This window comes from Neolamprologus multifasciatus, chromosome 7 (genome assembly GCF_963576455.1).
Source record: "Neolamprologus multifasciatus chromosome 7, fNeoMul1.2, whole genome shotgun sequence".
NCBI lineage: Eukaryota > Metazoa > Chordata > Actinopteri > Cichliformes > Cichlidae > Neolamprologus > Neolamprologus multifasciatus.
In genome coordinates, this window is record NC_140445.1 from 58,905,067 (window position 1) to 58,919,787 (window position 14,721).

The 14,721-nt window shown below is 39.0% G+C and overlaps 2 protein-coding genes across 2 annotated transcripts; both read left to right on the forward strand.

Annotated features, from left to right (window-relative positions):
- The first annotated feature begins 2,020 nt into the window (after window positions 1–2,020).
- On the forward strand, window positions 2,021–6,501 carry LOC146515678 (uncharacterized). Its single transcript, XM_085168005.1, has one exon. It carries the CDS (start codon window positions 2,930–2,932, stop codon window positions 6,116–6,118), a length of 3,189 nt encoding a protein of 1,062 aa, XP_085024131.1. The 5' UTR covers window positions 2,021–2,929; the 3' UTR covers window positions 6,119–6,501.
- A 3,339-nt stretch (window positions 6,502–9,840) lies between these two features.
- Window positions 9,841–14,322, forward strand: LOC146515679 (uncharacterized). Its single transcript, XM_085168004.1, has one exon. The coding sequence runs from the start codon at window positions 10,749–10,751 to the stop codon at window positions 13,935–13,937; it is 3,189 nt and encodes a 1,062-aa protein (XP_085024130.1). The 5' UTR covers window positions 9,841–10,748; the 3' UTR covers window positions 13,938–14,322.
- The last annotated feature ends 399 nt before the right edge of the window (window positions 14,323–14,721 follow it).

Sequence of the window (14,721 nt, forward strand, 5' to 3'; positions counted from 1 at the left end):
ATATGAGAATAAAAAATTCCTGTTTTCTGTTTTCTACAGTCAATGGTCCAAACTCATTTTTTCCTACACCCTTTGCGACGAACCTAACGTCACTTCCGACCTGATAGCGTAATCCTACTGATTGGACAGGACCGGTAGAGGGGAGGTTCTAAGTTTGCGCCGTTTACGCAAGACTCTACATCCGGTTTGTTAAGCATATGAGAGTGACACGGAGCAACACCAGAAGTCAATTACTTTCCCTTCACGCCAAAATCATAAACTTAAATAAATGTATTTATTTAGCTTGAGCTTAGTTCAAAGCAAATATGACGTTTTGTTTGAAAGATTGTTTAGAAATATTCAATAAAGTTTGTCAGCCGATGCCTGGCAATAGGTCCTGTTACGCTGACTTTGTGTCAGCACCTGAGAAATTACTAGTAGATTTTGGTATGATCCAAAATTTTAATGACCACCAAATCCCTGTGATTAATAAATAGTTAACAATACAGGTTTCATTCTATTAGCCAGAATTTGTGCCAATATCTTATAATCATTATTCAGTAAAGAGATTGGTCGCCAATTGTCTAAGAGCAAAGGATCCTTTCCTGGTTTTGGAATGAGGGTGATCAAACCTTGACATAAAGTGGGAGAGAGTGCACCTCTATCCATACTTTCCTTAAATACTTCTAAAAGAAACGGGGCTAAACTGTCAGCGAACTGTTTGTAAAACTCGGCAGTAAGGCCGTCAGTTCCAGGTGATTTGTTAATCTTTAGATGTTTTATAGCATCTGCAACCTCAATCAAAGAAATTGATCTGTCGCAAAGCTGACTATCCTCCTCATTCAGCTGAGTAATTTTGTCTAAAGTATTAAAAAAAGTCAGACAAGCTTCAGGGCAATAACTAGAAGAATAAAGTTTGCAATAAAAGTTTGAACAATATGTTGCTATGGTATCCTTATCATTAGAAATTGTCCCATTAATATTTAGTTGTAGGATGGAGTTGGTGTTAGATTGATGCTTTTCAAGTCTGAAAAAATAGGCTGAATTCTGCTCTCCTTCTTTGAGCCATTTCCTGCGAGACCGAATAAATGCTCCGTCAGCTTTGCGTTTGTAAATCTCATCTAACCTATGCTGCAGGTCAACCAGTTTTATCTTATCAGATTCACTGAGGGTGTCTATTGGTTTGGAAGTAAGGCATGTGATCTTTTGTATCACTTGTGTCTCATCAGATCTTTTTTTTGCTAAATCACTGCTATATTTTCTAAAGAATTTTCCAATTTCATATTTCAAAAGTTCCCAGTTACTACAAAATGTATTATTTGTGAGCTTTACTCCAATAAAGTTTAATGAATCTCTGAACTTCACAAATCACTTCTTTATGCTCAAGAATGGTACTATTTAACTTCCAGTAAGAGGTTTTAGTGATTAGGGAGGATGATCACTCGCTGTGTCCCATTTCAGGGTCTGCACACTTGAAGTACGCATTTTAAGTGCGGTTACGTCACCGCCACGCGACGACGGCTGTCCCAATTCGAAGTGTACTTGAAATGCATACTCCAAATGCGCCGTCGATTTCCCCAAATATCAAGCGTGGTCCGGTGCACGCTTCGTGGTCCCATATATCCCACAATTCATAGCGCGGCGGTGGGTGTGGATAATTTTGCTGCAAGAAGGGAGCGGCCGAAAAGTGAACTGTCAAAATTAAGTACTGAATATGATGTCACTTATTCATGTGCGAATCTTTAATAACGAAGAACATTAAAACATTGCTGTTGGCCACATGTCGGCAAAGTTATGTGACATTAGTGATGTTTGTACTTTCAGCATTAACTTGGTTTTAAAGCCTCTACTTCTAAATATACATATAGTCGACTTTAATCTTACAGAGAATCTGATGATTTTATGGATAATTAAAGTCAGTCATATATCCACAAACACAACAAGCTGAAAGTCAGTGATATAGATTATATATATATATATATATATCATAATAATCTGACAATACTATAATATTGGCCATATTATATTTACATTACCATAGTGATATGACCTTAGTCTCATGAACAACATTAACTAATTATTATTTACTAGCTAATCTTAAATAACTGTTCAGTACAGAAATGAAGCCCAACAATCATGTTTTACAGTCCTGTGGTCTCAGCCTCAGATACTCAACTAATCAAAGTGATGTCATGACAAAAATGAATGACAAACAAAACAATTTTCTCCTTCATTTCTGTCAAACAAAGCTGTATGAAACGTGTCTCGCGGTTAGTATCATGGTTGCTAGGCAACCTGAACAGCGCGACGAAGCATATACCGTCCCATTTCACAAGCCTCTCACTTCCGCACTTCTCGTACTTATAGTACGCACCGTACGTAGTACGCGTAGTGCGCGTACTTCAAGCGTGCAGACCCTGAAATGGGACACAGCCAATGGTTGAGAGTAAGAGCAACAAGCGCGTTCACGTCAAAAGTCGTCATAAAAAAGCCTCCAATAACACCAGAAAAAGTCGCCAGATTTGTCGCTGGTCGCTTTTTAGAAAAAAGACGACGCTAAGGGGGTTTGAAAACTCCCTATATAGCGACAAAATCGCTAAGTTGGCAACACTGTTTGGACTGTTTTCAGGGTATTTAAAAAAATTCAAAACAAAACAAAACCGTGCATCTCAATGGGTATATTCTGAGCATGCGCAGAATTACGCACAGCTGTCCTGTGATCGAACAAAGGATCAAAGGCTCAAAGAGCGCTGACGTCAAATTCGCGGCCACAAAAGTCCTTAAATACCCCCTCTTCACCTTCGCAAACACAGTTTTACTTGGAACATTTTCAGAAACAGCGAGTTGTGTTTTGCAAACCAGAAACCTTTCAGAAAGGGACTATTTTTAAACTTAAACAATTAAGCAAACATTTTTTCTTGTCGACACTTTGCATTAAACGTTTAAAGAAATGTCACACGAAACATTTAATAATTCACAGTCTGACAGAGAGATTCGAGAGGAATCACAAACACTGTATGGGATGATGGAGAGAGAAATATCGGAGCCTAGGGAGCTTCAAATGAAAATACAAGAACTCCAGTTGGAGTTAAGCACCCTAAAGCGCAAAAAGAATTATTACAAAAAAAATTACTATCGCTTTAAAAATGAGCGTGAACAGAATACTACAGATGCGCATGAAAGGAATTTCCATTTTAGGGAAAGCATGGTTGAGCTTGAAAAAGTGACTCAACAGTCAGATGACATCGAAGCTCTAATTGTTGCAGAGAATAAAAATTTGCAAGCAGAGCTTAGAACCTTTCGGATGATGCGCCATGAATTTCAGGAAAAGGAAGCATCTCTGCTTGAGCAGAACAGCAGCATTGCTGCTGAGTTGTCTCAAATTGAAAGTGAGCGAAATGAACAAAAGAAAGAGAACGCAGATCTCAAGGAAGAGAGAGAGAGACTTGAGCACCAAGTGGGAGAGGCTCACCATAAAATAACAAAAAAAGAAGAGATAATAGAAAAACAGAATAGAGAAATAGATCACAAGACAGAACAGATAGTTGAGCTGAAAAAAGAAATATGTATTCTTCAGCGTCGGGTGAGACAGGCACTGGATGAAAAACAGTCACAGGTGGAATCTCTGGAGGCTAAAATGCAGGAACAGGTTAAGACCGTTCAGACGATGCACCGTGACTTTCTGGAAAAAGAAGAATATCTCCTCGAGCAGAACAGCAGCATTGCTGCTCAGCTGTCACTGATTGAAAGTGAGAGAAATGAACAAAAGAAAGAGAATGCAAAACTCGAGAAAACTTTAGAGACTCTTGAGTGCCAAGGAGAAAATGCTCATATTGAAACAACAACAAAAAATGAGATAATAGAAAAACAGAATAGGGAAATAGTGCAAAACCAGAAACTGATAGCTGAGCAGGTGCAAGAAATATGCAATCTCCAATGTCAGGTGAGACAGGCTCAGGTCGAAAAACAGTCACAGGTGGAATCTCTGGAGGCTAAAATGCAGGAACAGGTTAACACCGTTCAGACGATGCACCGTGACTTTCTGGAAAAAGAAGAATATCTCCTCAAGCAGAACAGCAGCATTGCTGCTCAGCTGCCACTGATTGAAAGTGAGAGAAATGAACAAAAGAAAGAGAACTCAGATCTCAAGGAAGCGTTAGAGAGACTTGAGCACCAAGTGGGAGAGGCTCACCATAAAATAACAAAAAAAGAAGAGATAATAGAAAAACAGAATAGAGAAATAGATCACAAGACAGAACAGATAGTTGAGCTGAAAAAAGAAATATGTATTCTTCAGTGTAGGGTGAGACAGGCACTGGATGAAAAACAGTCACAGGTGGAATCTCTGGAGGCTAAAATGCAGGAACAGGTTAAGACTGTTCAGACGATGCACCATGACTTTCTGGAAAAAGAAGAATATCTCCTCGAGCAGAACAGCAGCATTGCTGCTCAGCTGTCACTGATTGAAAGTGAGAGAAATGAACAAAAGAAAGAGAATGCAAAACTCGAGAAAACTTTAGAGACTCTTGAGTGCCAAGGAGAAAATGCTCATATTGAAACAACAACAAAAAATGAGATAATAGAAAAACAGAATAGGGAAATAGTGCAAAACCAGAAACTGATAGCTGAGCAGGTGCAAGAAATATGCAATCTCCAATGTCAGGTGAGACAGGCTCAGGTCGAAAAACAGTCACAGGTGGAATCTCTGGAGGCTAAAATGCAGGAACAGGTTAACACCGTTCAGACGATGCACCGTGACTTTCTGGAAAAAGAAGAATATCTCCTCAAGCAGAACAGCAGCATTGCTGCTCAGCTGCCACTGATTGAAAGTGAGAGAAATGAACAAAAGAAAGAGAACTCAGATCTCAAGGAAGCGTTAGAGAGACTTGAGCACCAAGTGGGAGAGGCTCACCATAAAATAACAAAAAAAGAAGAGATAATAGAAAAACAGAATAGAGAAATAGATCACAAGACAGAACAGATAGTTGAGCTGAAAAAAGAAATATGTATTCTTCAGCGTCGGGTGAGACAGGCTCAGGACGAAAAACAGTCACAGGTGGAATCTCTGGAGGCTAAAATGCAGGAACAGGTTAACACCATTCAGACGATGCACCATGACTTTCTGGAAAAAGAAGAATATCTCCTCGAGCAGAACAGCAGCATTGCTGCTGAGTTGTCTCAGATTGAAAGTGAGAGAAATGAAAAAAAGAAAGAGAATGCAAAACTCGAGAAAACTTTAGAGACTCTTGAGTACCAAGTGGAAAAAGCTCATATTGAAACAACAACAAAAAATGAGATAATAGAAAAACAGAATAGGGAAATAGTGCAAAACCAGAAACTGATAGTTGAGCTGGTACAAGAAATATACAATCTCCAATGTCAGGTGAGCCAGGCTCAGGACGAAAAACAGTCACAAGTGGAATCTCTGGAGGCTAAAATGCAGGAACAGGTTAACACCATTCAGACGATGCACCATGACTTTCTGGAAAAAGAAGAATATCTCCTCGAGCATAACAGCAGCATTGCTGCTGAGTTGTCTCAGATTGAAAGTGAGAGAAACGAAAAAAAGAAAGAGAATGCAAAACTCGAGAAAACTTTGGAGACTCTTGAACAGAGACTTGAGCACCAAGTGGGAGAGGCTCACCATAAAATAACAAAAAAAGAAGAGATAATAGAAAAACAGAATAGAGAAATAGATCACAAGACAGAACAGATAGTTGAGCTGAAAAAAGAAATATGTACTCTTCAGTGTAGGGTGAGCCAGGCTCAGGACAAAAAACAGTCACAGGTGGAATCTCTGGAGGCTCTGCAGCTGGAGAATTTTGCTCCTGAACCTGAGGAGCTTTTTTTTCTTGCCTTGGAACCACCTCCTGATGTGGTCCCGACACAGGAGAATCTTGGTCTTCAACCTGAAGAGCTTGATTCTCCTGTCTCAGAACCATCTCCTGACGTGGTTCTGACTAGTGGTTCATGGCGTCATGGTGCCAAACGCCTACTTACAATAGGTTTAGGTGTTGCCGCAGTAGGCCTTATTATACCTGCAGCTTACTGGGGCTTTTCAATGCTTAGCAGTGATTGCCTATTTAACTCTGTCATATTGCCATATTGCTACCTTGCTGATGGATTAGTTCCCTTTTAAAGAATAGTAATGATGGACTGCTTTTCATCCACAGTCCAGTAAACCATACGTTGTTCATGTTAGACAACATGAGCAACATTTAGCTAACTTGTGCTCTCATTTTTCTTTTCTTTTGCCTCTCACCCCCAACCAGTCGTGGCAGATGGCTGCCCCTTCCTGAGCCTGGTTCTGTCAAAGGTTTCTTCCTGTTAAAAGGGAGTTTTTCCTTTCCACTGTGCCTAGTGCTTGCTCACAGGGGATCATTTGATTGTTGGGGTTTAATTTGTTAAAAAACATAACAAATTAGGTGAGGGGTTCACATAATAGGGAGCACAACAAAAACTACAAATTTTTAAAAAATTTGTTAGTTGCAAATAAAAATAAAGAAAACAATTTCTGAAAAACATCTCTTACGGCTCTGTTTATTTGCTTAAATGAACACTTGTATTTTTTGTCATTGAAGAATATACATTGTCTAAAGTATTTGATCATTTTAAAATTAACACTGCGCTGCATGAGATAAACTGTGGCACGGACGGCTGTCGGCCTGGTGAGGGAAAGTTCCTCTTCAACCTCCAAACAGAACCCAGTTTGTTAATCGCAGCATCGCAAAATTAGACACAGCAATTCCTTAGAGTCTGGTTTAAGTCCTAAAATATAATCTCCTTACCAGCATAGGAGCATCCCACCAAGCATTCACAGTCATTACACTGTATGTACACTATATGTGGAAAAAAAGAAGAAAAACAGAAAGCTAAATAAGAAATGCTGCTACGCAGTAGAAGGTTGTTGACAGTAGCAAGCTACAGGTCTCTCAATATTGCTCTCCCTGAGAACCCTGTGCATTCCACAGCTAGCTTTAAGGTATTCCCAGGTATTAGAATTCTACATATTTAAGTATAGTGACATAGGTAAGTTGATTAGGGCAGCGGTCCCCAACCTTTTTTGCGCCACGGACCGGTTTATGCCCGACAATATTTTCATGGACCGGCCTTTAAGGTGTCGTGGATAAATACAACAAAATAAAACTCGTACCGGTACTGAAAAAAAGAAAATTTATTCATAAAACACGTGAAAAGACCAAAGAAAACCGAGTAAACGATAAAAACGATAACAAAATAATGCTGAAAACTGATAAAAACCCTGAAAACTATACAGTATATATATATATATATATATATATATATATATATATATATATATATATATATATACTATACACTATACTATACAGTTTGTCATTTCTGACATATTGTTTTTTCTAGTGTTCAATTTGGAGACTGTGCATAAACATGCACCCAGTGCGAATAGTTTTCCATGATTTATGAATAAAAACGGACTTGTTGTTTATTTGTTTGTTTTCCCTTTTTAACTGGAAAAATGGAAGTTGTTACCTTCCTGAAGGTAACAGAACACACCAGCCCTTACACACTTTTATAAATTTTAATGCTTCTTGATTAAAATATGTTTCAAGTATGGGAGAAACTAATGGGTATACAATAACAGTGTGCTGAACTCACTGTCATGTTTAACCCTAGAACACTGTCGCTATAAAGAGTAACACCATCACTAACATCAGGTGATTACTTGTCATCTAAATATATCAAATTATGACTACAATTAGAGTGGTCTTCTTTTGTTTTCAACTGTGGTATTTTCAACATGTCTAACAAAAAATTGTCATGAGGGGACCCTAAAGAAATGCTCCAAAATTACTGAAAAATTAGGAATATGAGAATAAAAAATTCCTGTTTTCTGTTTTCTACAGTCAATGGTCCAAACTCATTTTTTCCTACACCCTTTGCGACGAACCACTTCCGACCTGATAGCGTAATCCTACTGATTGGACAGGACCGGTAGAGGGGAGGTTCTAAGTTTGCGCCGTTTACGCAAGACTCTACATCCGGTTTGTTAAGCATATGAGAGTGACACGGAGCAACACCAGAAGTCAATTACTTTCCCTTCACGCCAAAATCATAAACTTAAATAAATGTATTTATTTAGCTTGAGCTTAGTTCAAAGCAAATATGACGTTTTGTTTGAAAGATTGTTTAGAAATATTCAATAAAGTTTGTCAGCCGATGCCTGGCAATAGGTCCTGTTACGCTGACTTTGTGTCAGCACCTGAGAAATTACTAGTAGATTTTGGTATGATCCAAAATTTTAATGACCACCAAATCCCTGTGATTAATAAATAGTTAACAATACAGGTTTCATTCTATTAGCCAGAATTTGTGCCAATATCTTATAATCATTATTCAGTAAAGAGATTGGTCGCCAATTGTCTAAGAGCAAAGGATCCTTTCCTGGTTTTGGAATGAGGGTGATCAAACCTTGACATAAAGTGGGAGAGAGTGCACCTCTATCCATACTTTCCTTAAATACTTCTAAAAGAAACGGGGCTAAACTGTCAGCGAACTGTTTGTAAAACTCGGCAGTAAGGCCGTCAGTTCCAGGTGATTTGTTAATCTTTAGATGTTTTATAGCATCTGCAACCTCAATCAAAGAAATTGATCTGTCGCAAAGCTGACTATCCTCCTCATTCAGCTGAGTAATTTTGTCTAAAGTATTAAAAAAAGTCAGACAAGCTTCAGGGCAATAACTAGAAGAATAAAGTTTGCAATAAAAGTTTGAACAATATGTTGCTATGGTATCCTTATCATTAGAAATTGTCCCATTAATATTTAGTTGTAGGATGGAGTTGGTGTTAGATTGATGCTTTTCAAGTCTGAAAAAATAGGCTGAATTCTGCTCTCCTTCTTTGAGCCATTTCCTGCGAGACCGAATAAATGCTCCGTCAGCTTTGCGTTTGTAAATCTCATCTAACCTATGCTGCAGGTCAACCAGTTTTATCTTATCAGATTCACTGAGGGTGTCTATTGGTTTGGAAGTAAGGCATGTGATCTTTTGTATCACTTGTGTCTCATCAGATCTTTTTTTTGCTAAATCACTGCTATATTTTCTAAAGAATTTTCCAATTTCATATTTCAAAAGTTCCCAGTTACTACAAAATGTATTATTTGTGAGCTTTACTCCAATAAAGTTTAATGAATCTCTGAACTTCACAAATCACTTCTTTATGCTCAAGAATGGTACTATTTAACTTCCAGTAAGAGGTTTTAGTGATTAGGGAGGATGATCACTCGCTGTGTCCCATTTCAGGGTCTGCACGCTTGAAGTACGCATTTTAAGTGCGGTTACGTCACCGCCACGCGACGACGGCTGTCCCAATTCGAAGTGTACTTGAAATGCATACTCCAAATGCGCCGTCGATTTCCCCAAATATCAAGCGTGGTCCGGTGCACGCTTCGTGGTCCCATATATCCCACAATTCATAGCGCGGCGGTGGGTGTGGATAATTTTGCTGCAAGAAGGGAGCGGCCGAAAAGTGAACTGTCAAAATTAAGTACTGAATATGATGTCACTTATTCATGTGCGAATCTTTAATAACGAAGAACATTAAAACATTGCTGTTGGCCACATGTCGGCAAAGTTATGTGACATTAGTGATGTTTGTACTTTCAGCATTAACTTGGTTTTAAAGCCTCTACTTCTAAATATACATATAGTCGACTTTAATCTTACAGAGAATCTGATGATTTTATGGATAATTAAAGTCAGTCATATATCCACAAACACAACAAGCTGAAAGTCAGTGATATAGATTATATATATATATATATATATCATAATAATCTGACAATACTATAATATTGGCCATATTATATTTACATTACCATAGTGATATGACCTTAGTCTCATGAACAACATTAACTAATTATTATTTACTAGCTAATCTTAAATAACTGTTCAGTACAGAAATGAAGCCCAACAATCATGTTTTACAGTCCTGTGGTCTCAGCCTCAGATACTCAACTAATCAAAGTGATGTCATGACAAAAATGAATGACAAACAAAACAATTTTCTCCTTCATTTCTGTCAAACAAAGCTGTATGAAACGTGTCTCGCGGTTAGTATCATGGTTGCTAGGCAACCTGAACAGCGCGACGAAGCATATACCGTCCCATTTCACAAGCCTCTCACTTCCGCACTTCTCGTACTTATAGTACGCACCGTACGTAGTACGCGTAGTGCGCGTACTTCAAGCGTGCAGACCCTGAAATGGGACACAGCCAATGGTTGAGAGTAAGAGCAACAAGCGCGTTCACGTCAAAAGTCGTCATAAAAAAGCCTCCAATAACACCAGAAAAAGTCGCCAGATTTGTCGCTGGTCGCTTTTTAGAAAAAAGACGACGCTAAGGGGGTTTGAAAACTCCCTATATAGCGACAAAATCGCTAAGTTGGCAACACTGTTTGGACTGTTTTCAGGGTATTTAAAAAAATTCAAAACAAAACAAAACCGTGCATCTCAATGGGTATATTCTGAGCATGCGCAGAATTACGCACAGCTGTCCTGTGATCGAACAAAGGATCAAAGGCTCAAAGAGCGCTGACGTCAAATTCGCGGCCACAAAAGTCCTTAAATACCCCCTCTTCACCTTCGCAAACACAGTTTTACTTGGAACATTTTCAGAAACAGCGAGTTGTGTTTTGCAAACCAGAAACCTTTCAGAAAGGGACTATTTTTAAACTTAAACAATTAAGCAAACATTTTTTCTTGTCGACACTTTGCATTAAACGTTTAAAGAAATGTCACACGAAACATTTAATAATTCACAGTCTGACAGAGAGATTCGAGAGGAATCACAAACACTGTATGGGATGATGGAGAGAGAAATATCGGAGCCTAGGGAGCTTCAAATGAAAATACAAGAACTCCAGTTGGAGTTAAGCACCCTAAAGCGCAAAAAGAATTATTACAAAAAAAATTACTATCGCTTTAAAAATGAGCGTGAACAGAATACTACAGATGCGCATGAAAGGAATTTCCATTTTAGGGAAAGCATGGTTGAGCTTGAAAAAGTGACTCAACAGTCAGATGACATCGAAGCTCTAATTGTTGCAGAGAATAAAAATTTGCAAGCAGAGCTTAGAACCTTTCGGATGATGCGCCATGAATTTCAGGAAAAGGAAGCATCTCTGCTTGAGCAGAACAGCAGCATTGCTGCTGAGTTGTCTCAAATTGAAAGTGAGCGAAATGAACAAAAGAAAGAGAACGCAGATCTCAAGGAAGAGAGAGAGAGACTTGAGCACCAAGTGGGAGAGGCTCACCATAAAATAACAAAAAAAGAAGAGATAATAGAAAAACAGAATAGAGAAATAGATCACAAGACAGAACAGATAGTTGAGCTGAAAAAAGAAATATGTATTCTTCAGCGTCGGGTGAGACAGGCACTGGATGAAAAACAGTCACAGGTGGAATCTCTGGAGGCTAAAATGCAGGAACAGGTTAAGACCGTTCAGACGATGCACCGTGACTTTCTGGAAAAAGAAGAATATCTCCTCGAGCAGAACAGCAGCATTGCTGCTCAGCTGTCACTGATTGAAAGTGAGAGAAATGAACAAAAGAAAGAGAATGCAAAACTCGAGAAAACTTTAGAGACTCTTGAGTGCCAAGGAGAAAATGCTCATATTGAAACAACAACAAAAAATGAGATAATAGAAAAACAGAATAGGGAAATAGTGCAAAACCAGAAACTGATAGCTGAGCAGGTGCAAGAAATATGCAATCTCCAATGTCAGGTGAGACAGGCTCAGGTCGAAAAACAGTCACAGGTGGAATCTCTGGAGGCTAAAATGCAGGAACAGGTTAACACCGTTCAGACGATGCACCGTGACTTTCTGGAAAAAGAAGAATATCTCCTCAAGCAGAACAGCAGCATTGCTGCTCAGCTGCCACTGATTGAAAGTGAGAGAAATGAACAAAAGAAAGAGAACTCAGATCTCAAGGAAGCGTTAGAGAGACTTGAGCACCAAGTGGGAGAGGCTCACCATAAAATAACAAAAAAAGAAGAGATAATAGAAAAACAGAATAGAGAAATAGATCACAAGACAGAACAGATAGTTGAGCTGAAAAAAGAAATATGTATTCTTCAGTGTAGGGTGAGACAGGCACTGGATGAAAAACAGTCACAGGTGGAATCTCTGGAGGCTAAAATGCAGGAACAGGTTAAGACTGTTCAGACGATGCACCATGACTTTCTGGAAAAAGAAGAATATCTCCTCAAGCAGAACAGCAGCATTGCTGCTCAGCTGTCACTGATTGAAAGTGAGAGAAATGAACAAAAGAAAGAGAATGCAAAACTCGAGAAAACTTTAGAGACTCTTGAGTGCCAAGGAGAAAATGCTCATATTGAAACAACAACAAAAAATGAGATAATAGAAAAACAGAATAGGGAAATAGTGCAAAACCAGAAACTGATAGCTGAGCAGGTGCAAGAAATATGCAATCTCCAATGTCAGGTGAGACAGGCTCAGGTCGAAAAACAGTCACAGGTGGAATCTCTGGAGGCTAAAATGCAGGAACAGGTTAACACCGTTCAGACGATGCACCGTGACTTTCTGGAAAAAGAAGAATATCTCCTCGAGCAGAACAGCAGCATTGCTGCTCAGCTGCCACTGATTGAAAGTGAGAGAAATGAACAAAAGAAAGAGAACTCAGATCTCAAGGAAGCGTTAGAGAGACTTGAGCACCAAGTGGGAGAGGCTCACCATAAAATAACAAAAAAAGAAGAGATAATAGAAAAACAGAATAGAGAAATAGATCACAAGACAGAACAGATAGTTGAGCTGAAAAAAGAAATATGTATTCTTCAGCGTCGGGTGAGACAGGCTCAGGACGAAAAACAGTCACAGGTGGAATCTCTGGAGGCTAAAATGCAGGAACAGGTTAACACCATTCAGACGATGCACCATGACTTTCTGGAAAAAGAAGAATATCTCCTCGAGCAGAACAGCAGCATTGCTGCTGAGTTGTCTCAGATTGAAAGTGAGAGAAATGAAAAAAAGAAAGAGAATGCAAAACTCGAGAAAACTTTAGAGACTCTTGAGTACCAAGTGGAAAAAGCTCATATTGAAACAACAACAAAAAATGAGATAATAGAAAAACAGAATAGGGAAATAGTGCAAAACCAGAAACTGATAGTTGAGCTGGTACAAGAAATATACAATCTCCAATGTCAGGTGAGCCAGGCTCAGGACGAAAAACAGTCACAAGTGGAATCTCTGGAGGCTAAAATGCAGGAACAGGTTAACACCATTCAGACGATGCACCATGACTTTCTGGAAAAAGAAGAATATCTCCTCGAGCATAACAGCAGCATTGCTGCTGAGTTGTCTCAGATTGAAAGTGAGAGAAACGAAAAAAAGAAAGAGAATGCAAAACTCGAGAAAACTTTAGAGACTCTTGAACAGAGACTTGAGCACCAAGTGGGAGAGGCTCACCATAAAATAACAAAAAAAGAAGAGATAATAGAAAAACAGAACAGAGAAATAGATCACAAGACAGAACAGATAGTTGAGCTGAAAAAAGAAATATGTACTCTTCAGTGTAGGGTGAGCCAGGCTCAGGACAAAAAACAGTCACAGGTGGAATCTCTGGAGGCTCTGCAGCTGGAGAATTTTGCTCCTGAACCTGAGGAGCTTTTTTTTCTTGCCTTGGAACCACCTCCTGATGTGGTCCCGACACAGGAGAATCTTGGTCTTCAACCTGAAGAGCTTGATTCTCCTGTCTCAGAACCATCTCCTGACGTGGTTCTGACTAGTGGTTCATGGCGTCATGGTGCCAAACGCCTACTTACAATAGGTTTAGGTGTTGCCGCAGTAGGCCTTATTATACCTGCAGCTTACTGGGGCTTTTCAATGCTTAGCAGTGATTGCCTATTTAACTCTGTCATATTGCCATATTGCTACCTTGCTGATGGATTAGTTCCCTTTTAAAGAATAGTAATGATGGACTGCTTTTCATCCACAGTCCAGTAAACCATACGTTGTTCATGTTAGACAACATGAGCAACATTTAGCTAACTTGTGCTCTCATTTTTCTTTTCTTTTGCCTCTCACCCCCAACCAGTCGTGGCAGATGGCTGCCCCTTCCTGAGCCTGGTTCTGTCAAAGGTTTCTTCCTGTTAAAAGGGAGTTTTTCCTTTCCACTGTGCCTAGTGCTTGCTCACAGGGGATCATTTGATTGTTGGGGTTTAATTTGTTAAAAAACATAACAAATTAGGTGAGGGGTTCACATAATAGGGAGCACAACAAAAACTACAAATTTTTAAAAAATTTGTTAGTTGCAAATAAAAATAAAGAAAACAATTTCTGAAAAACATCTCTTACGGCTCTGTTTATTTGCTTAAATGAACACTTGTATTTTTTGTCATTGAAGAATATACATTGTCTAAAGTATTTGATCATTTTAAAATTAACACTGCGCTGCATGAGATAAACTGTGGCACGGACGGCTGTCGGCCTGGTGAGGGAAAGTTCCTCTTCAACCTCCAAACAGAACCCAGTTTGTTAATCGCAGCATCGCAAAATTAGACACAGCAATTCCTTAGAGTCTGGTTTAAGTCCTAAAATATAATCTCCTTACCAGCATAGGAGCATCCCACCAAGCATTCACAGTCATTACACTGTATGTACACTATATGTGGAAAAAAAGAAGAAAAACAGAAAGCTAAATAAGAAATGCTGCTATGTAGTAGAAGGTTGTTGACAGTAGCAAGCT